Source organism: Hemicordylus capensis, chromosome 3 (genome assembly GCF_027244095.1).
Source record: "Hemicordylus capensis ecotype Gifberg chromosome 3, rHemCap1.1.pri, whole genome shotgun sequence".
Classification (NCBI taxonomy): Eukaryota; Metazoa; Chordata; class Lepidosauria; order Squamata; family Cordylidae; genus Hemicordylus; species Hemicordylus capensis.
In genome coordinates, this window is record NC_069659.1 from 36193540 (window position 1) to 36216740 (window position 23201).

The 23201-nt window shown below is 46.2% G+C and overlaps 1 protein-coding gene across 1 annotated transcript in view; it reads right to left on the reverse strand.

Moving 5' to 3' along the window:
* MIPEP (mitochondrial intermediate peptidase) overlaps positions 1–23201 on the reverse strand; it is a 110384-nt gene that overhangs the window by 52152 nt on the left and 35031 nt on the right. The window contains exons 11-13 of the mRNA XM_053312457.1: positions 20138–20291; positions 13518–13595; positions 4899–5103 (exon numbers count right to left, since the gene is read on the reverse strand). Coding sequence (XP_053168432.1) covers positions 4899–5103; positions 13518–13595; positions 20138–20291 — 437 coding nt within the window. The remainder of the gene's footprint in view (positions 1–4898; positions 5104–13517; positions 13596–20137; positions 20292–23201) is intronic.

The window sequence follows — 23201 nt, forward strand, 5'->3', positions numbered from 1 at the left end:
AATGACAAGCAACGTATAACACATCCCATTTCCAGCACTGGAATATTTCCCATGGATCCCTCTCCCCCTCAAAAAACCAAACAGGTCATCTTCTTTCATCCTCTGCATCTATGTAGAGATAGAATGTCACGATCAGGGCTAGTATAGAACTTAAGGAGAAGTCCTTGGTTTTTATTGTTTGGCTATGCCCTAACACTGTGAGGCGCTTCACATGATCGGTGTGAAGGGCCGGAGTGGGTTCTGTGGGGAGAGCGGGCTCGTAGGTGGGCGGCCGGATCGGTCGCCCACACAACTGCCGACTCCGTCACGGAACCGACAGGGGTGGCGGGGATCGGGGGCTGCACGGCCCCTGAAAGTTCCAGGGTGCCCCGCACAGGCATGCAGGGCATCCTGGAGAGACCTCCGAACCTGGGAGACTGATTGCAGCCTCCCGGCAGGAGTCTCCTGGTGTATCGCGATGGTGTGCAGCCACGCTGTGGCGGCACACAATCGGAAAACCCGGGTAAGCGGAGTGCTCGCTCTGCTAACCTGGGCTAAAGGGAGAGCTACTTTGGTGGGCTAGCTGCCAGAGAACCACCAGGCTCACCTGCGAGCCCGCTGGTTCTCACAGATGGGGGGAAACTGGGCTGGGCTTCTTTAGCCCAGTTTTCTCCCCATCGTGAAAATAGCCTCTGTCTCTACTTCTTACAGCCACAGAAGACACTTTTTAGAGTAGCAACCAGGGTTTTTAAAGACTTGTGGCTATAATCCTTGCTCAGATCCTGAATGCAAAAAAGCCAAAGCACAAAGAGTGCCCACCACTTCCAATCTGTTGTGCTTATGCTTGTGCAATCTGCAGAAGCTCTTCCAGATTATCGCATACACTGTATTAATTTGGTAGAGTTTTTCAGCAACGAAGCTGTATGCATTAGGGATGTACCGAACCAGTTCAAATTAAACTGGGTTTTATTCAAACTGGCCTGGTTCGAGCTTCAACTGGACTGGCCCCCACAAAAAGGTAGCCAGTCCAATTTTGAACCAGACTGGGCCCTGTCAGATACGGACCAGTTCGAGGGCTATGCTTGTAAAGGGAAATCCAGTGAGGGTTCTTCTTTACAAGCAAAGGGGTGGGGGAATACTTTAAAAGTGTTTTAAAGTGTTGTAAGGAGGGCAGTGGTGAGAGGACACCTTACCGGCTTCTCCAGCAGCTCCTTTAAGCTCCGCTGGCGCTCCCCCCCACCAAGCAGTGTGGGCTGGCGGTAGCCCAGTTCTGACCTCCATGTGTGTGCGGAGATCTCCACACATCCAGGGAGGCTGGCAATGGGCCACCGCTGACCCTCACTGCTGGGGGGGTGGCGGTGCTGGTGGGGCTTAGAGGAGCTGCTGCCGCTGCCCCATCACCGAAGCTGGTAAGGTGTCCTCTCAACGCTCCCACCCGGCCACCCTTAAAACACTTTTAAAGGATTCCCCCAATCCTTTGCTTGTCAAAGAGAATCCTCACTTGATTCTCCTTTACAAGCATAGCTCTCAAACCCAATTGAACCGGTTCAACTGGAGTGGCTTGCGGACCAGTGGTCTGTTCGAATTCAAAATGAACTGCCTCAACCAGTTCCATAAACACCCCTAGTATGCCTATTGTTTGGATTCCAACTACTTCTATGTTGTTAGCAGTCAACTTCCACACAATCCAGCATAGCCAGTCTTACTGGTGGTGGCAGATATGAGAATAAACCCAAGCTGACCGCTATTTATTTATTCATTGATTTATTGCATTTATATACTGCCCATCCAAACGGCTCTGGGTGGTGCACAACAACAAAAACAAAACCCACAAATCTGTCCTTTAAATACAATCATTACAAAACAATTTAAAAACAGCATAAAACCATTAACAATTAAAACATTTAAAACATTTTAAAACCCTGGAAGGCCAGGCCAAACAGATAGGTCTTAAGGGCTCTCCTGAAGGCCAATAATGAACTCAGATAATGGATTTCTGCCGGGAGTGCATTCCACAGCCCAGGAGAAGCTACAGAGAAGGCCCACCTTTGAGTCGCCACCAGATGTAACAGTGGTAACTGGAGACTGACCTCCTCAGATTATCTTAACATGCGGTGGGGATCATGCAGAAGACGGCGCTCTCTAAGGTAACCCGGACCTAAGCTGTTCAGGGCTTCAAAGGTAATAACCAGCACTTTGTATTTTGCCTGGAAGCATATTGGCAGCCAGTTCAACGGTTTTAAAACAGACATAATATGGTCTCTCCAGGTTATAGTCCAGGACAGGGTTTCTTAACCTTGTGCCCCCAGATGTTGATGGACTACAACTCCCATCATCCCCAGCCACAATGGACATGGCTGGGGATGATGGGAGTTGTAGTCCATCAACATCTGGGGGCACAAGGTTAAGAAACCCTGGTCCAGGACACTGCAACTGCCAACTTGGTCTGCATAAAGGTCTCTTCAGGGCAATGAAACTCACCCAGAATCACCTCTATTCTAGCACCTTGAACCTGCATATATATGAGGGAAAATGGAGGCAGCATATAAAGAAGATCTGCCAGTCAACAGACTAAAGTGCCTCTAAAGTCTCTTGGGACAGTCCATTAATCTCCACTTGCACTTGAAGCTTCTAGTAGTAAAACCACCTGCTGTGTCTGCCCAGAAGAAATGTGTATGTGTGTGTTTGTTTGTTCATTCCTTGCTGAAGTAGTAACCACAGTAGAGCTGTGGTAAGGCCATAAGGCAGTTTTCTCTCTGTAGTAACCTGTTCCCCCTCCTCTTCCAGATTAGTCTGATAAAGGAGTTGGGGGGAGAGAGAGAGAGGAGGAGATAGAGACAGAGTAAGGCATACAGTGAAGTCAACCAGTTACAGCTTGCAGCTCAACAGTCACCGGGTGGTGGGGGTGGGGGGGGAGGAAAAAGAAAGCAAGCTAGGAAATTAATAGGAGATTAATTTGGTAGCTAGCTCAAGAACTACAGTGAAGTTCTGCTCTCCAGTGCAGAAGTCAAGACAGAAACAAAATGGCCAGTCCACTCCTGGAAGGGGTGTCTAGTCTGCTAGCTCTGCTTTTTGAGATTGAGGAATTAATCGTCAGTTGACTGCTACACTGAAGGGTAACACTGTGCTCTCTGAAGGACAACGACTCTGGCAATATCATCCTTAGATTCATATTTCATATGCTGTATGTTGTCTTAAATTCAATTTGCAATGACTATATTTCTTGATTTCCTCAGGAGTTCTACTGCATCAGAGCCTACACTGTTAGGACAAAAGGGAAGAGAGAGCTGTGGGAACTAGGTAAGACAAGCAGCATGGCTCTCTGAATTTCCACCAATTTGCAATAGAAGGAGAGTCAGCTTGAAGCATCCATGAAGGAAGGGTGATAATAAAGAGTGGATTATTCCAGTTAAACGCCTCCCTCTTAAAAATGCCCTCTCACTGCCTCCTGTTTCGCCTCCCTTTTAAGCAGGAAAAGGAAAGGGGGATTCCAGAAAAAGGAGGTACTGGGTGGCATAATCATTCAACCAATACTTCTATTGCTGCCTGGCTTTCAGCCTACTCTTCTCTTTCTCTTATTAGAGACTGAGATAGGTTTGGTCTTCTAAGAATGACAAAAGAACAGGTGGGAACGGGTAAGGAAAAATAAAGAAGAGTTACTGAAGGATCTGGAGGAGGATAAGCACTGAGAGGGAGCATACCACTTCAAAATCCCAGCATCACCTGTTGTCACTGATAGCCCAAAAGAATGAAGATAAATGTAAGGCTGAACTGTACCACCTCTATGAATTTAATGCAGAATTATTATCATACCAGCAAAGTCTCCATCATTAAGATAAACTCTCTCTCTTTCTCCCTCTGCATAAGCAAGTGTTTTTGTAAGAGAGGGCTTGTACGTTTGCAAGATATTCTTGCATTGTATGTCTCTACACAGGATTCCTATCAGTGATGACTGGACCAATCAGTGCTGGTGGAGGGCAGATCTTATCGCCTCTACAACCGCCTCTCTAAGTGCAGATTCCCTCCCATCCACCCAAGGACTAAATGGCAACTATCTCTATATTCAAGTAATGACCAAAGGACCATATCTGATTTAATGAGCCATTCACAGTTTCACTGTAATGCCCGTGAGTACTTAGAAATGCATGGCTTAAGTCTGATAAATGCACGCATCCCCAGAGGTCAGTGCTTGTTGACACGTATTAGTTCTAGAATTAACACAGTTATATAGTAAAAAGAAAAGGAGTGCAGGGGAAAACAGTTCTTGACAGCCAGACTAAAGCTGCACTAGTGCCATGAACAAAGATGTACACATGCAAGATAGTCATGTAGTTGAGTCTCTTGCAGTCTCGATCAGCTTGCACAACAAGGATACCGAATGGCTTTATATAGTTCCATACAATATTGTACGGACTGAGGAAGAGGTGCCACAGCAGGTGGCGTGCCATAGGTTGGGCAAGCACACCCTGCTACAGTGGTGGAACACTCCTCTGGGACACAAGCTCCTGACTTGGCAGAACTAGCCTGTGCAACATCCTTGTACTAGTGCAATGTTAGTCTGGAAATCGTCCACTATTGGAGTGGGGGCAATACTGTATCTGCTTTCTGCCCTGGTGGCACCGTCCACTGAGAATCAAGCCTGTTCCTGCACAGCACCATATGAATTTCTGTTTCTTGTTCACGCTGGAGTATAATGGAAGCTGACTTTTCCATAATGCTGAATATAACTCTCAGTAATTTTTGAACAGTTACATCATTTAAAAGGGCAGTAAGAAATAAGAACGGAAAATTACTTTCAGCTGCTTTAAAGATAAAACTAAAATGTCTGTCCGGATTATATAATGTAGAAACTGTTAAATGGGTGCTTTGGGGGGGGGGGGGATGAAATAATAATTTGGCCTTTAAAATTGATTGCTTACCAGTGACATGTTGGTATCGAGTCCTTCCCAGCATAGAATGCATAGCATGCCCCATTTCGTGGAAAAGATTCTCCATCATACCAGGAGTCAGCAGTGGTGGTGAACCCCTAGTAGAATGGGGCAAACTCAACATAAGCACCACCATAGGGAGCTGATATTCTCCATTTTCCTTTAGCCTTCCTCCCTGAATTGTGAAGTGGCAATCCTATTTTAAAACACAAACAGGAGGGGGGAAAAATCTATTTGCAGTGTTTTGCCATATTAAGATACCAGGAACATAAGAACAGCCCTACAGGAACAGGCCCAAAGCCTAGCTAGTGCAGCATCTTGTTTCACATAATTGCCCATCAGATGCCTCTGAGAAGCCCAAAGGCAAGAGGTGAGGGCATGCCCTCTCTCTTGCTGTTGCTCCCCTGCAACGGGTATTTAGATGTACCTTTCCTCTTAGGCTCAAGGTGGTCTATAGCCCTCAGACTAGTAGCAACTGATAGATTTGTCCTCCATGAATTTCTCTAAACCCTTCTTAAAGTCACCCAGACTGGTGGATGTCACTAGGGATGTGCATGAACTGGCAGATGGCTGGTTTGGCACGGGGGGGGGGATTACCTTTGAGGATCAGGGAGGGTACTTCCCCCGCCTCCTGCCACTGTTCGACACTGACCAGCTATTTTAAAGACAGTGTCGGCAGGGGGAACACGGGGTGTGTGTGTGTTAAAAGCACCATCCCTGATCCTTAAAAGATACACACACACCCAGTGCCAAAACTTCAAACCGGTTTGGCGGTCCACAAAAGGACCGCTGAACCAGTTTGTGCACATCCCTAGCTGTCACCATATCTTGTAGCAGAGAATTCCATAGGTTAATTATGTGTTGTGTGAGAAAGTACTTCCTTTTTTCGGTCCTAAATTTCTCGGCTATCAGTTTCACAGGATGACACCTGGTTTCACAGTACTCCAAATGTGGCTGCATCATAGATTTGTATAAGGGCATTATGATATTAGCAGTTTTCTTTTCAATCCCCTTTCAAATGTTTCCAAGCATTAAATTGGCCTTTTTCACACTTGCTACATTGTGTCGACACTTTCAATTTGCTATCCACCATGACCCCAATATGTATTAGTTTACATTTACTAACACTGAACCGCATCTGCCATACCGTTGCTTACTCCCCCAGTTTGGAGAGATCTTTTTGGAGTTCCTCACAATCTCTTTTGGATTTCACTACCCTAAATAGTTTGGTGTCGTCTGCAAATCTGGCCACCTCGCTACTTACCCCAACTTCGAGATCATTTATGAATAAATTAAAAAGCACTGGTCTCAGGACAGATCCCTGGAGGACCCCACTTCTTACTTCCCTCTATTTAGAGAACTTTCCATTTATTCCCACCCTCTGTTTCCTATCCTTCAACCAGTTACCAATCTACTCATGAACATATCTCCTTATCCCATGACAGACTTCTTAAGATTGTTTGAGGAAGACCTTTGTCACTGCCCAGAGCCTTCAGAGGGGGTGGCATAGAAAGAAAGAAAGAAAGAAAGAAAGAAAGAAAGAAAGAAAGAAAGAAAGAAAGAAAGAAAGAAAGAAAGAAAGAAAGAAAAGCTTTTTGAAAGTCCAAGTATATGAAGTCAACTGGATCACCTTTATCCACATGCCTGTTGACACTTTCAAAGAACTCTAAAAGGTTGGTGAGGCAAGATTTACCTTTGCAGAAGCCATGCTGGTTCTCCTTCAGCAGAGCCTGTTCTTCTATATGGTTAACAATTTTATCCTTGAGAATGCTTTCCATCAATTTGCCCGGCACAGATGTTAACATAACTGGCCTATAATTTCCCCATATCCCCCTGGATCCCTTTTTGAAAATTTGTGTTACATTGACTACTTTCCAGTCCTCCCGTACAGAGCCTGATTGATATCCTACGCACAGGATAAGTAACATATTTTTGCAAAGAGGTCAGCAATTTCACAATTGAGTTCTTTAGGGACTCTCGGGTGAATGCCATCTGGCCCTGGTGATTTGTTAATTTTTAATTTTTCAGAAAAACTTAATCTCTGGTCCCCTCTATCTGACGCAGTTCTTTAGCCTCTGTCCCTTGAGTCAGGCACAGGTACATGCTCAGTATCCTCTGCCGTGAAGACAGATGCAAAGAACTCACTTACCTTCTCTGAAATCTTCATATTCTCCTTAATAATCTGCTTCATTCCCTCAACATCTAACGGAACAACTGCCTACCTGGCAGGTTTTCTGCTTCTGATGTACAGGTGGACCTCTGAAATGGAACTCCTGCAAATATCGAGGTCCACTTGTATTTAAAGAAGTTTTTGTTATTCCCCTTGATGCTTTCGTCTCCTTGCATTTCTTTTGCCAGAGTTTGTGTTCCTTTCTGTTCTCTTCATTTGGGCAGGCCTTCCAACTTCTGAAGGAAATCTTCTTACTCTATACAGCTTCCTTGACTTTACTTGTTAGCCATGCTGGCATCCTTCTGGACTTGGTGGTAACTTTCCTCTTTAAGAACATTAGAAAAGCCCTGCTGGATCAGGCCCAAGGCTCATCTAGTTCAGCATCCTGTTTTACACTGTGGCCCACCAGATGCCAATGGGAAGTCCACAGGCAGGAGCTGAGGGCATGCCCTCTCTCCTGCTGTTACTCATTTTTGGTGTATATTCTAACTGGGCTTATATTATTGTATTTAAATAAACTCAATGCATTCAAGAGTGAAGTGACTACTGATTTCCCCATTTAGTTTTATTTTCACCAAACTCATTTTAGAGAAGTTTCCTCTTCTGAAGTCCAAAATGTCTGAGTTAGACTTCCTTGGTGATTCTCTCCTCACATATATGCTGAATTTGATCACACTATGGTTACTGTTCCCTAAAGGTTCCATGACATTGACAAATGGGTGCCACTCAGGATTAAGTCCAAGGTCGCCTTCTCTCTGGTTGGTTCCATGACAAACTGTTCTAGGGCACAGTCATTCAGCGTATCTAGAAATTTGGGCTCTTTGTCTTGAAGGTGAATTTACCCAGTCTATGTGTGGGCAATTGAAGTCACCTTACAGCTCTGTCTCTTTGATGCCTCCCTGATTTCCTTCTGCAACCTCCTAGTCACTGTCAGCATTCTGATCAGGAGGGCGATAGCACATTCCTAGTAGTACATTTCCTTTCAGGCCTAATATCATCATCCCCAGAGTTTCTGTGGAGGACTCTGGTCTTCCTAAGTTTTCAAGGAAGGTTTTCTACTAGCAATGTTTTCTATTGCATTGTTGCAAAAAGTCACAGAGACTGCTTAGAGTTACAGCATAATCTGAAATCAAACTGGTTGCACTGTACTGGGCCAAACACAGAATGAAGACATATTAAATCCTTTGGTATGTCTTGACCACGCAACATTTCATTTTAAAGTTTGTCTGATTTGACACCAATTCTCCAAATTTGATGCCAGCTGGATGGAAGGGGGTAGCTGTCGAGGCTCTTCCAGATGAAAGCCATCAAACAGCCTGCTTTCTCCAAAAGAGTAAATACAAAATGAACAAGGCATTAAAAGTCCATTTATATTCCGCCCATGGGCTTTTTTATATGGGGCGGTATATAAATGTACTAAAGAAATAAATAAAAACTAGCTGGGTTGGGCACAGAGTATCTGTGCCTCCAGCCGACCCACCCACTGCCGCTGCCTGTTTCACTCCCCCAGACCCCCACTGGTGCGCCTGGCTTTCTGGCCAGCCAGCTTCTTCTCCCCCCACCTCACCACTTTCTAGCTAGCTGGCTGGCCAGAAAGCAGGCCTGCCACCTCCTCCTGCCCACCCACTCCAGGCAGTGGTCACCTCCTCCTGGTGGCCAGGCCAGCCTGCTGCTGCCTCCCCTTCCTCCTCGTGGCCAGGCTGGCCTGCTACCGCCTCCTGCTCTGAGCGGCCGGGTCAAGACAGCCCGGTGCCTCCTCCTCTTCCTCCTGCTCCCGTCAACCGGCCCAGCCCGCTGCTGCCTCCTCTTCCTCCTGGCAGCCGTCTCCTGCTCCCCACTATTTTCTCCCCTGTCCAGTTGCTATCCAGGCAACTGCTCACAAACTCTCGCGAGAGCTGCCACATATGGGATTAGTGACGGGTACATTTAAGAGAATTAAATACATAGACAGAAGGTAGATATTGAGCTCTGCTCCTTGAATAGATAACAGAGTAAATGTTGGCAAAAAGATTATTGATCATTTTGTATTTGCTCTTTGGGATTTAAATTGTTACATTATAGATAGATAGATAGATAAATCTTTATTGTCATTGTCCTGTGCAGAACAACGAGATTGAAAAGAATCTACAACCACTACTACAGGACCTAACAAGAATAATCTAAACATATACCCATACGCCCCCCTTCCTTATCATTCCGTATCCTTTATTTCAAGAGTCTATTTGAAAGTATTTGAAGATCAAGAGACACATTTCTGACTGAAGAAGCATTCGAAACCTTGAATAAGCGCTGCAAGTCTCAGTCATTTGTCTATTTTAGTATTCTGATAATCGTGCCATCACTCATTGGGTTATTTTACATTGTTCAGCAATTTATCTGTTTCAGCATCTATCTTCTATCTATATAATCTATCCTCTATAATAAAAGCCTTGGGTGTGCGCCCGTGTCTCTGCGCCCGTGTCTCCCTCGGCCGTTCTGGGCATGTGCGGAGCGCATGCCCAGAATGTCCGAGGGAGATACGGCCGCAGGCACCAGGTGGCCATGTTGGCCGCATGAAGGCCGGAAGCGGCGGCCGCAGGAACGGACAGACTGCGGGGAGGGCAGAGGCGGCAGCAGTGGGATCGGCTTTTCCGCGGGGAAAGCCGAGGCGGTGGCGGCGGGTCCGGCCCGGCCGCAGGGAGGGGAGAAAAGGCGGCGGCGGCGGGTCCGGTCCGACCGCAGGAGATGGAAAGGCGGCGGCGGTGGGTCCGGAACGGCCGCAGGGAGGGGAGAAAAGGCGGCGGCGGGTCCGGTCTGACTGCAGGAGATGGAAAGGCGGCGGCGGTGGGTCCGGAACGGCCGCGGGGAGGGGAGCGGTGGCAGTGGTGGGTCCGGCCCAGCCGCAGGGAAGGGAGAGGCGGCGGTGGCGGGTCCCGCACAGCCGCGGGAAAGGAAGAGACGAGTTCATGCTTTGCTTTGCTGTTGCTGTTGGTGCTGCCGCCGCCGAGGCAAGCAGGCAGCCTTCAACCTGGGCAGACATCGCCACGCGCTCTCACCCTGGAGCTCGCGCTTCTCTTTGCGCTGCCGCCTGGCAAGCAGCTCCAGCGCATCTTCCTCCACTCCCGGCTCTTCTTCCTCGGGCCTGTCCATGGCGGCGGTTCACCTCCCTCGCCCGGTCGCCAGCGCACAAGCCCAATGCGCGCCTACCGTGAGCCCCGCCCACAGTGTGCGGATACCATAGAGGGCGGAAAGGAGGAGACTCGGTAACAGTGGCTCCTAGGTTTCTCTCACCATGCTCGGGAAAGGATGCAGAGATAAGAAATCTGCAGAGTGGCCCATCCCGATGTCTTGAAAGGCAACTTCTGGGTTCGCATGACAAGCATCTCCACGCGGGGGTTAGTTTTTTTACCAATCCTCCAGAATTGACAGGAGACTCCAAGACTCAGCATCAATCTCGAAAGCAATTCTGGAGACATTGTGAGAAATATCCCCAAGAATAGCTTAGTCAGAGACTTAGCCTAGCAACAACACACGTGAAGCTGTTCGTTATGGGTTCACCGGTTCAAGATTGTCTTTGCAGTGACTTGGCAGCGCAGCTCCCCAAAGTTTCATATAAGGGTCTTCATGAGTCCTAACTGAGGATGCAGAGGTCTGAACCTGGAGCCCTCGGCACGCAAACCAAGGGGCTCTAGCCCCCTCCAAAGGTAGAGTTGCCCATAGAAATCAATGGAGAAATGAATTCAGCTATGGTTGGTAGGTTCACTACCAAAGAGAAAATGTAGCAGCAAAAACAGGAGGTCTCGCTCTTTCTGACTCATTTCGTGTGGAAAATATGGTTTTTAATGAAGTCTATGGAGCCCATAAAGAATCGTGGTTATTGCCAGCTTTTGTGCCCCGACCACTCCCCCGGCTTGGCCTCCCCCAGAGAGAGAGAGAGAAAGAAGGAAGGAAGGAAGGAAAGGAGAGAGAAGGAAGGAACGAAAGAGGGAGGGAGAGAAAGAAAAAAAGAAAGAAGGAAGGAAAGGAGGGCGAGAGGGAGGGAGAAGGAAGGAAGGAAGGAAGGAAAGAAAGAAAGGCTACTAGCGCCCGTTAATTTAACGGGCTGAAAAATACTAGTATAATATAAGGCATACCAGTGGCTAATCCTGTGAGTGGCAGCTCTCGCAAGAGTTTGCTAGCAGAAACACCTAAATGGGCAGTGGAGATTCCATTTGCAGATAGGGAGGAGGAGACTGTGATGGTTAAGGTCAGTTGGAATGCAACTGTTACTGGTCGGAAGATGTTCTTAGAGGAGATGAATCTATATCTATCTATCTATCTATCTATCTAGATATATGGATAGTGGGATGGGGTCTGCAAAGAGGCAAGGGATGTGCCTGGGCCTGTCAGCAGCCTGAGAGGAATGAGCGGCCATGGCGGTGGCAGCAGCAAGAAAGGGCCCGGTCAGCCACTGCTGCTCCTGGGGGAGGAGCAGGAGCAGGGCTCAGGTGGGGGTGGGGAGGTCTCGGGGGATAGGGGGCTGCAGTTTGGCCGATAGGTGCCAGCAATGCTGCAGCCACAACCAAGATGGGTGAGGGGGATGGAGGAGTGACCAAGAGGGGTGAGGGGGATGGAAGCAATGGGATGGAGGAGGAGCAGGAGTGCAGCTCAGGTGAGGGTAGAGAGATCTCTGAGGTGAGGGGGACTGTGGCAGGGGGTGAGGGGAGCAACCAAGTACTAGCGTGCAGATGCTCTGCACAGATTAAGCTAGTTCTGATTATTGTGTTATCACCCACTGTGTTACTTTTCATTGTATGCACATTCTTTATCTATGTATATATTCTCTTACAATTGATATTATAATATACATTAACATCTACTAGGCAGTGTTCCCTCTAACAGGGATTCCCAAATGTTGCTGACTACAACTCCCATAATCCCCAAGCAAAGCCATTGCAGCTGAAGATTCTGGGAATTGTAGTCAACAACATCTGGGAATCTCTGTTAGAGGGAACATTGCTAACAGGTACTTCATTTTTTTGTGTTGTGAGTTTGACTAGAAAGGGACAGATAAATCTTGCAGGCTCTCAAATTGTGGCCTTCACCAAGGCAAATTAGGCACTTGTCATGGTGGTCTCAAGAGAACAGAGCCCCCCTACCGGAGGTGCACTTCTTGAAGGTTTTTCTAATATCCATAAGGAAGGGGTAGAGTGGTAACCTGATTAGAGAAAAACATTAACAGGCAGTGTCAAGCCAAGTAGTTAGTCCAAACAGAGCTGAAACTAGTCCAAGAGAGTAATGCAGATGGTCCAAAGTCAAAGCCAATTGTTCACCGGTAGACAGGTCAAAAATGCTAGGCAGAGAGTAGTCAGAAGAGAAGTCAGAAGGTCAAAAATATACAGAGAAAGTAAGGAATAAGTATAGCCAGAAAAGGTCCGAGTTCAAAAGCCGGGTGGGGGGGGGCGGTGTGGAAAACAACTGATCTCTCCACAGGAGCAAATGTTCCTGAGGCAGCTAACGCAGCAGTCACCAAGGAACTGAGGGAAATAGGCACTCTCCCGACTAAAATAACAATGAGTTCATGTGTGAGATGGCAGGACTAAGAGCGCCCAGAAGAATCTTGTGATTCTTCCACTGAGGTTTCTGTGCATGCACATAACCCAGTTGTGAGGGGCCATGGATCCCCTTAAAGATCTGCTGGTTTTGCATGCCATCTGAACTTGTCCACGGTGAGATTACTTGAGGCTTTATTTATACTGTTTAAACACATGAATGAAGGCTGCTTCCAATGCTGGCTATGAAGAGGGAACTCTGTGACCCATTGATCTTCCAGAGCTGACAATGGAAACACTTGTGCTTACCCCCATATTTCAACTTTAAACATTCTGCACAAATGGCAGTAATCCAGAAGTTCAATGAAAGTGAGTAGCACTTATAAATGAGCAACTTTACTCCAGACTGCAAAAAACAATCAAACAGATCCAGAGACAATACATTAAAGCAAAGGCATCGGTTTGCAGTTCCCTGTGAAATATTTTGTATAGTTCTTTCCAAAACAATGGCTGCTGCAAGTTATCATCTTTTCCAGATTAAATTTAGGAAGTGGTCTGTTGGCATTCTGGATATTTTATATCACATAGAAGGCATGCCAAAGTATTTATTTAAAGGCTGCAGGAGGGAAAGGGAGGGGGACATTCCGATACTCAATAATTTGCGTCACTGTGGTGTCTAAATTTTTGCCTACCAAACAAAGACCATAGAATCATTACAAGAATACATCTGTTTTAATAAAATAGTCCCAGAAGTAACTTCTGGTTTTTATTCAGTCTTGGTCTTACAAAGAAATAGAACAGTGTTTTAATTTAATTCACTGGAGTGTTTCTGGATTTATCTTATAAACAAATGGTATTCCTCAAACAATTATTATTCAGGGGGGAAACCCCTCATAGGCTTTTTAACTTTATTAAAGTCAGAGCTGTTACCTGATGAGGCTTGTCTGGTCTTTGGAAGAAATCACAGTAGATGTACCCCAGCAACCCTTCTTGCTCATGGACAACAGCCTAAAAATAAGAAGAAGAAAGTAAGGGATCCAATAATCTATGATAGTGCTGGTTTGTTTGTTTTTTAAAAGCAGTACAGTCCAAATGTGACATGTTAGTATAAATGTGCTGAAAAACCTTATAGAATTAATCAAAAATACTGTAACAACCAACAAAGAACCCCAAAGAAAACAACTAGTTGAATATATGGAATGACAGCGTTACCAAATATTTTTTCTTTGGGGTTCTTTGTTGATTTTAACAGTATTTTTCATGAATTCTAAAAGGTTTTTCTTCTATAAGGTATAAATACTTCATGCAGAATGGCCAAACTCACATTCTGGGAAACATTTGAAAAAATTCCCATCGCTATACACTGCAAACTACTAAGCCTCATTTGCAAGATAACTGTAAGTTGCTTACCTGTAACATTGGTTCTTCTGGTGGTCATTTGTCCTTTTACACAAATGGGCTATGCGCCTGTGCAGAGGCCTCGTCAGAACCTAACAAGCTCAATTCTCCTGCTTTGGGAGGGAACCCTGCCCCCAGCCGCTATATGCGGCTGTGCCACTCCTCATCCCCTCAGTCTTTTGTCGTCTGCGTTTCAGTAAGAATCGTGGAGTCTGCAGCTTGACAATAAGTAGGCTCTATCTATCCCCTTGTTGTTTTTTCTCCCTGATTTTCGATTTTATTTCTTTCTTTATTTCTTTCGTGTAGTAGCATTTTTTTTCTTGGTGTTTTGTTATTTTGTGGGTTTTCCCCTTTTTCGGAGCCCTGATCCTGGCCGGGATGGAGATGGTGGCCAGCTGGCCTACAGCGTTTATGCCAGGCATGACGAACTTCAAAAAATGTGTTTGTTGCGGATCTAAGATCCCTTCCCCTGATACTCACACCGAATGTCTCCTGTGCCTTGGGGAATCCCACATTGTCGAGATCTGTCTTCATTGTCAGAAGTTTACGAAACAGGCCCGCAAAATAGGGCTTCTCGCCTGTGCGCAGCCCTGTGGGGTCTGGCTCTCCATTCTTCGGAAGCCTTATTGTTGAAACGATCTGTTAAAATGGCTTCATCAGTGCAGTCAGAGCGTTCAGTATCCACTCCTGTGGAGACCGAAAACCGGGCCCCGATACCGGTTTTGGCACCTCCTAGTGCTAATCCTTCGATGGATTCGAGTGAGCCGGTGCACTCGGAAGACCTCCCTAAGCATTCTGTGCCCGTGGTACCGAAATCTTCCCTGATCCCCTCGGTGTCGATATCAAATAGGAAGAAGAAGCTGAAGTTGCCTCGTGATTTGCCGGTGGGTCAACACCTTCCTCCCATACCAAAGAAGAACAAGGCCGCGTCAGTTCCTGCATCAGAGGCCCCAGTGTCCAAGAAGCCTAAAGTGAATTGTGATCATCCTACACCAAAGTCATTGGTTTCGGTTCGGCCTAGCTCACCTTTGGCTGAGAATTTGTTGGACTTGGCACCTGATTGGGCTTGCTTGCATAGGGAACTCTTGGTGGTGACAGATGAGCCTAGGTACGCTTCCTTGGAAGAGGAGGCCTATTCCCTGGCAAAGCCCGTAGAAGATGCATTTTGGCTGCCTAAGTGTTGTTCGCCCCCTTGGAGGTGTCAGGAGCACGTCCCTCTAAGGGACCGAAGTGCCCATTGGGACTCGGAAGAGCGCTCCTCTGATTACAGACAAGATTGGGCATGGGATCATCATAAGCCCGCATATTCAGACCGATATCGTGCATCGGAGCACCGTTCTCCCTTGGTTGAGGTTGAGCCTTCTTATGGTGCTTGGCGCCGGGACTCTGGGTTGTGTGGTCGATATAAAATGGATTATTGATTGGACTATTCAGACTACGTTAGAGCCCGATATGGCCCTCTTTACCTGGATGGTCCCATGTATGGGAAACCTGGAGCTGTGCAGGGTTGGCGTGAGCCTCCCTCACACTCCGAAGGGAGGCTGTGTTCCCGCCCACCGCAACGCTCCCCTCAGGATCGAGTGGAGCAACGCAACCCGCCCTCTTCAGCACCCATGCTACGACAGGCTGTGTTGCCTGTCCAGGTACTTCCGGCAGAGATTCTCGCTTCGGTACAAGACAACCCGGGAAGCAAATTGGGCTCCCCTACGGGTTCAATGCCTTGGGCCCAGGACTCCTTGGCTCCTCCCGAGTCGGACTACGAGAGCAATACTAGCTCTCAGGAATCTGAAGGTGTTCCCGGGGGTCGTCCCCGCTCGACATACAGTTGGATTCCAAGCACGTTTTCCCATCAGGGGACCTTAAGCAGTACTCCGCATATAAGGCCCACGTGGCTTCAGACCTAGGCGTGAGCCTCGGTATGCAACAGAAAAGGGAACTGGACCCATAGTCCAGCCTTACTGATGCAGAAGCCAAGGTACCGGCCGCTTTACCCCTCAACTCAGCATTGTTGGGGGTCATACGGGGTCATTGGAAAAAGCCAGTGACTCTTTCTCAGCCTAATAGGCACTTGGAGAATTTTTATAGGGTGCAACTACAGGATGATACTGCCTTTTAAAAGAATCATCCCACCCCTAATTCGATCGTCGTAGAGGCGTCTCTACAAAGGACCAGGGTCACAGCCAGTCAGCACCAAGTGACAAAGAGGGCAGAAAATTGGACTCCTTCGGAAGAAGGCTTTACTCGGCCTCAGCTCTCTACTTAACGGTGGCCAACTATCAAGCCTATAACGCCCGCTATAACCACTTTCTGTGGGGAAAAGGGGGCCCATTTTTGGACCTTCTGCCACAGGACAAACGGGATCTGGCTAAGGCGTTCCTCCATGAGGCTATTCAGGTAGCCAAACAGGAGCTCTACTCGGCTAGGCACTCAGAGTACGCGGCCAAGGTGATGGTTGGGGGGCACACCTGGAAGGGTTTTGCCTGAGTGGACATTGGTCTCCCAGGGAGAGGACTCAGCACATCAACTATTTGGAGTTATTGGCCATTTTCAATGCTCTCAAGGGGTTCTTGCCATTGATTGTGGGTTGCTCGGAGATAATCCAAATGGACAATACGATGGCAAGGTGTACGTCAATTGACAGGGTGGCACGTCTTCAAGGAGCCTTCTGTTCCTGTCTCTGGACCTTTGGCATTGCTGCATAGGACATGAGGTGTCACCTCATGCAGTCTATAGAAAAGGTTCCCTGAATGTCCAGGCAGACACCTTGAGCAGGATGACAGTGGTCTACCACGAGTGGGCCTTGGACCGACGTGTTCTCAGAGACATATTTGTAAAATGGGGAGTCCCAACACTAGACCTTTTTGCTTCCCGGGACAATGCTCAATATGCCCTCTATTGCCCCAGGGGATGGGGAAGGCGAGGGCTCTCTAGGTAATGCCTTAGTCTACGGACCCTCCACTGTATGTGTTTCCCCCATTTCCTCTCATTCTGAGGGTGCTGCACAAACTGAGGGTGGATTGGGCCAGGGCCATCTTCATAGCCCCATAGTGGCCCAGGAGGCCCTGGTTTCCAGCCCTGAAATGGCTGGCAGTGGATTGGTTGCACCTTCCTGCCTGTCTGGACCTGCTGTCACAGGAGTGGGGACTGATGCTCTACCCGGATGTTTGGCCCCTTCATCTGATGGCCTGGAAGGTCCTGCTGACTTCCCACTGAGACTCAAGGAAGTTTTGGTCGCAGCCAGAAAGCAGTCCATGTGGAAGTCCTATGATCACAAGTGAATTCATTTCTGTTCGTTTGCTTCTTTGCATGGGTTTGATGCGTTCAATCCTTCTGTACAAAATATATGTATATATCTGCTGTCCCTTAAGGAGTCTGGTTTAAAGCTCTCATCCCTTAAGGTACATTTGGCTGCCATTGTGACACATTCCCCAACCCGGTCTTCATGGTTTAACAACCCAGTGGTTAAGAGTTTCCTGAAGGATTTGTCCCATGTTTTTCCGGACGATCCTGTCATGTCACCAGCCTGGGATCGGTCTGTGGTTTTGGCTGGTCTGCTACAGCCCCCCTTTGAGCCTTTGGCTTCAATTGAGCCTCATCTCCTGACATGGAAGGTCACCTTTCTGGTGGCTGTTACCTCCGTTAGGAGGGCGAGTGAGTTGCAGGCCCTGAGAGGATTGATCAACCATACCTTCAGTTCCACAAGGACAAGGTTGAGCTCAGGCCAGATGTCCAATTCCTTCCCAACGTGGTCTCTATGTTTCACCGTTCATCACCACTCACTTTACCTGTGTTTTTCCAGAACCCTTCCTCGGACACGGAGCAAAGGTTGCATCATTTGGACATTAGAAGGGCGTTATCCTTCTATGTTCAGAGGTCCACTTAGTGGAGGAAACTCCTTCCCTGTTTGTTCTTTATGATGGGCCACATAAAGGTCTCCAAGTTTCGGACCAATCCACATCTAGATGGATAGTTTCCACAATTGAACTTTGCTATCACTTGGCTCATAAGCAGTTGCCTGCAACCGTTAAGGCACACTCAGTTAGGTCCGTAGCGGCCTCTGTCACCTTTGGGATCATGCGGGTCCCATTGGATGCTATCTGTCAAGCAGCTACCTGGGCTTCACCCCACTCATTTATCCGTCATTATGCTACTGATGCCAGGACACGGAATTATGCTGTATTTGGCAGGAGTGTCTTGCAGTCAGTTTTCAGTTGATGTACTTGTTTCTGAAATAAATAATTCTGGCAGATTATATATTGCTTCTGTTTCTTCCCTCCTCTTTGGGTGCTAGCTTTTTATGCACCCATTTGTGTAAAAGGCAGAGACCATGTCAAAGAACTACAGGTTGCTTACCTGTAACTTTGGTTCTTCCAGTGGCCTCTTTTACACACCCTCCCATCCTCCCCATGGGGTCTACCGAAGCTGGACTCCTTGACTAAGGGGATGAGGAGTGGCGCAGCTGCATATAGCAGCTGGGGCGGGATTCCTGCCCAAAGCAGGAGAATTGAGCTTGTTAGGTTCCGATGAGGTCTCTGCACAGGCGCATAGCCCATTTGTGTAAAAGATAGAGACCAGGTAGAAGAACTATACTTTCCAGTGCACTGTTTCTGCAGCTTATCCAAATGGATGATTCATGAAGTAGTACATGAATAATCAACACCTTTTGAGCAATGTTTGACATGTTAAATCTGCTTCAAAGTGTATATCACAATTAAGCATAGTGGGCGTAGATCAAGTAGGAAGCAATTATGAAAGATTAGCCAGGAATCCACCATGCAGAGGTTTGATGAGTGACAGCTCCTATTGGTGCTTGGACTTTGAAAGAGAAGTGAAATGGAGAATGGTTATCCGAGAGAGAAAGAGAGAGAGAGAGCATTAGGAGATGGAATAAAAGATGTGAGAACCTATGTGCACTTGGACCTGGAAACCTGACTTTAAACAAGTATTTAACTAAATGTCATAGATTCCAGACTGGTTTTAATGTCATATTTCCCTACTTCCACGTTAAAATACCACTTTGGGTGTCATACAGAGGAGAGAAAACCAGGATACAAATTCCATCTACAAAATATAATTATACATAGTAAACTTCTGTTCCTGGTTTAGGACAAGCAGGCATTGCTGTGACATCCCAAACCCAGCAAATCCAAGCTTGTTCTAACCAGAGTTTGCAAACAAGGCTGATTATGAAAATGGGACTGAAGCCAGTACAGATCCTCACACCACGCCACTCCCTTCTCAGACTGCTCAGCATAAAGAGAGATTCCTAAGAACTAATTGAACAAGATGTTCAGACTTTCCTTACATACGCCGAGAGAGAGAAACACCAAAAAGAGTAGTGTACTCTAAAAAGCATGCATCAGACATGATTCTGGCTGAAGCATGTTGCACTAACTAGTTTGCAAAAACATTGTTCAAAGTCAGCCCCACAGAAAACTGTACAAGTGTTCAAGTTCTTTTCCTAATCATATTTTTAAAAAAAACAAATGCAAGAAAGCAAATAGAACAGTATCAGGAGTGAACCCCTATTCAATGGTCCCAGGTCTATAATTTTTCTCATTTCCTTTTGGACAGAAACTATGGAGGATGAAACTGCATGCAGTTCAAGCTGGAAAACTCAAACACAACATCCTGCAATTCCCCTGGGCCAGAGAATCAAGTGATACCCGAGCACCAATCCTGTGCCACTGTCCAATATAAAGCTCTCAGATCTGCTGCATTCGCTTGATCTGAGTAATAGTACTGTAGGAGGTCACCAGGTTCTCTCTCCATTCTGCTCAGCTACTGATCTTCTGCCTGCCACTTGTGCAAAAAATAAACTGGACCTTTCTGGTCCCGTGCCTGACACATTTCTTCTCTTTAAAATGAGAACAAGATAAATTATACTTAAAGCACTAACTGGGGTACAAAGAAAACAAAGCTTATGAAGCCTTTGTGCATTAAAAATGCTCTATACAATCATTGTTAACACTAACAAAGACATTTCAGGAATTTAATTCTAGTACCACCAGTACTATAAATAAGCATCAGAGGAGTTGCTTCAGAAGCCCGCTTCCTTTCTGAGCATCTTATTCATTGCTCATATGTGCAATAGGTTTACTGGATATCTTGATTACTTTTATAAGAGCTCACTGACATTTAGTAATTCTTACCAGCTTGCGAATATCCTCACACCACACTTCTCCCTGCTCAGGCTGCTCGGCATAAAGGGAGATTCCTAAGAGTTTACTGAACAAGATGTTCAGACCTTCCATGCAAGCTCCAAGAGAGAAAAAGGGACGATATAGGTTGGGTTCAATATTATACCTAAAACAAACAAAAGAAAAGCACTGTTTTACAAAAAGCTACAATGTTGTCTCAATTTAGATATGTCATAATATCCAGTTCATATAAAATGAATTAAACATCATAATATGTGTGCAATTGCTCACATTTGACAGCAAGGCAAAGAACAAGACAGTATGGGAATTGCATGCCTGTTGGGGATGTGCCGAAATGCGATATGGAAGCGGAATCCCGGGGCACCTCCCTTTAAAAATGAGGGCGTCCCCAGCCCCTTTAAAGCAGAAGAGAGCTCCCTCTAAGATTAACTGAGCCTGTGCCCGACACTGGCACACACATGGTCTCTGCGCATGCGAACTGGCCATTTGCATGGTCTGGTGTAAGTGCACAACGATTCTGCTTCCGAATCACATTTTGGCACATCCCTAATGGCTGTGGCCCACAAAAGGAGCCCCAGGTCTTGTTTCTCTGCTTTTTCAGTAATATCTAGTAATAAACACATTAAGAGACACCTCCACACTCTGAGCTTCCTTGCCTCATATCACTGGCTGCTCTCAAAGAAGCAGTGAAGCGAGTATGGAGACATTACATCATACTGTACATCTTCTATTACTAGACATTACTATGGAGAGGGGGAGGCAAGACATGAAACTGCTGGTCTTGGCAGAGGCTCATAACATGTAGTTCCATCCTAAGGTGGAATAATTATCCTATTCCGCATAAGTATATTGTTAAGCGAGAAGAGAGGTTGTTTTTAGTGGCAGCCCTATGAGCAGTAACAACTAGTTCCAGACTCACAGGGCTTGAATTTTCAAGCCTGAAATTCCCTTGCTTTGCATTCTGCAACTTTTTACCAAATTTGCAGATTTATAGGAAGAACTCAGCAACATATGAAAACCAAAACTTATGAAAGATATTGGGAAAATGCCCATCCACCGAAGCGAAGTCAGCACCCCCAAAGGATATATTACAAGCAACATCATTCCGTTCATAGTTTGTAACAAACTGCAGCTTCGTGGTAAGGAATATGGTCTGCGCAAAACATAGTTAGTTAACATACCAAGATACCAAACTGGAACCAAACCATGGTTTGATATCCTAGTTTAACTATGACATATAAACCACAGCTTCCTGTATTCAAAAGAAACAGGAAACAGCAATCAGCCACACACTGTAAATGGAAGCTTCAAATTTCCTCTCCTCCTGTGCAAAGGAAGAAAGAAGGGAAAGGAGTACATGAACCTGAAGACTGCCACAGTTTGTGCACATAAGGATAAATCACAGTTTAAGTCTGACTTGGGTCCAGGAGTACAGATCTCAAAATCTCTGGGGGACAAAAACCTCTTTCATAACTGTTTTTCCACACATAGCAATCATTTAGCAGTCAGATGTGCTTTATTTTCAGTGAGTTCGATGAGATTTAAGAAGGCATAACTGTATGATGGAGTGTGGTCCTTTATTTCTTCTCTAATTAGAAATACTATCCTTCCTCTAGCTTCTGTGCAAACAATTCTCAGAAACTACGTGATGCACCAGACAATGAAGAGAATGGACAAATTTAGACATAACGCCAAAGTATATCTGAGGTTGGTGCTTCTTACTGTCTGAATTTCTTCCCAATCACTGCTCTCGGATCATTGATTTGAATTCCCAGTTTCAAGTTTCTTAGGTTGCTGCAACTGCGGATTTGCTGGCCCTATTGTGTTGTATGAATTCCATACTTGCTGTATCCTGAGGTACATGCTGAAGCTCCAGAGAGAGGGAAGCTCAGAGCAGCTCAGAAATGTGTCAGCTCTAGGCAGCCTGTGTCTCTTGCCGACTGTTTCTTGGAGTTAACACCTTCTGCTGCCTAGCAGCTCATCACCTCACCTTCTTTCACTGCCTGGCAACAGGCATGCTGTGTTCCTAGATTTTCCTCATTTAAAGACAAAGAACCTGAAATTGGCATAAGAGCAACGGGGGGGAGGGGGGGAGGATCATAAGAACTATGCTTCCTTGGCACCTTATTCAACAACACCCTTGTATGATTACCTCGCACATAGAGATGGAAACAGCAGCAGACATATTTCTTATCCAACCACTTCGGTCTTTATTTTTAGTATATATATACCACTTGCTCCTACTAACTTGGCAAAGAGGCACCTTTTAACGTGGTGATTCTCTTTATTTAGCAGGGGGAAAATAACTGGCCCTATCCACCTCCAGCACAGTACCTCCAGTGACTGTTGCTGGTGTCTATCTTGTGATTCATTTTAGATTGTGAGCCCTTTGGGGACAGGGTTCCATCTTATATTTATTTATTATTTCTATGTGTAAACTGCCCTGAACCATTTTTGGAAGGGCAGTATAGAAATCGAATACATGAATAAATACGTAAATAATCAGCACCAAAACATACACACTTGTCTACATATTGGATTCCAAACAACCCCAGAACAAATGCATATGAGGCTTTCTTCATATTTATCTGGGTTCTGTTTTTTAACCACTTTTTGGGGGGTGGGGTCAGCCTGTTCCTCACACCTTGTGTGCCCTTTCAGTTTACAGCTTCATACACAGGGGAAACAGTGACATCCTTAGAGTGGAACTGTGTGATGGTTGAGAGGAAAGGGTTAATTTGTCTTTGCCCTATCAAAGATGGCTGCCAGATGACAAGAAGACATGAGTGTGATGTGCACACCCCTGATCACATCGTAGTCAATGGTTGTTAAGTGAGTGACATGCTGATGCCATGCCCACAGTATGGCAATGCAAGCAGCACTATGAATGCTGTGATTGAGCCTAGGAGGTCTAGGAAAAGGAAAGGACAACTCTAGGCAGAGGGTGGAGGTAATGAAACCTCACACTGGACTGTGTGCAGTGCAAATCTCAGCTTCAATGCTTAACCTCAGGTACCCTTGCCCACGGTTTGGTATTATGTCTGAATTGGCCCAA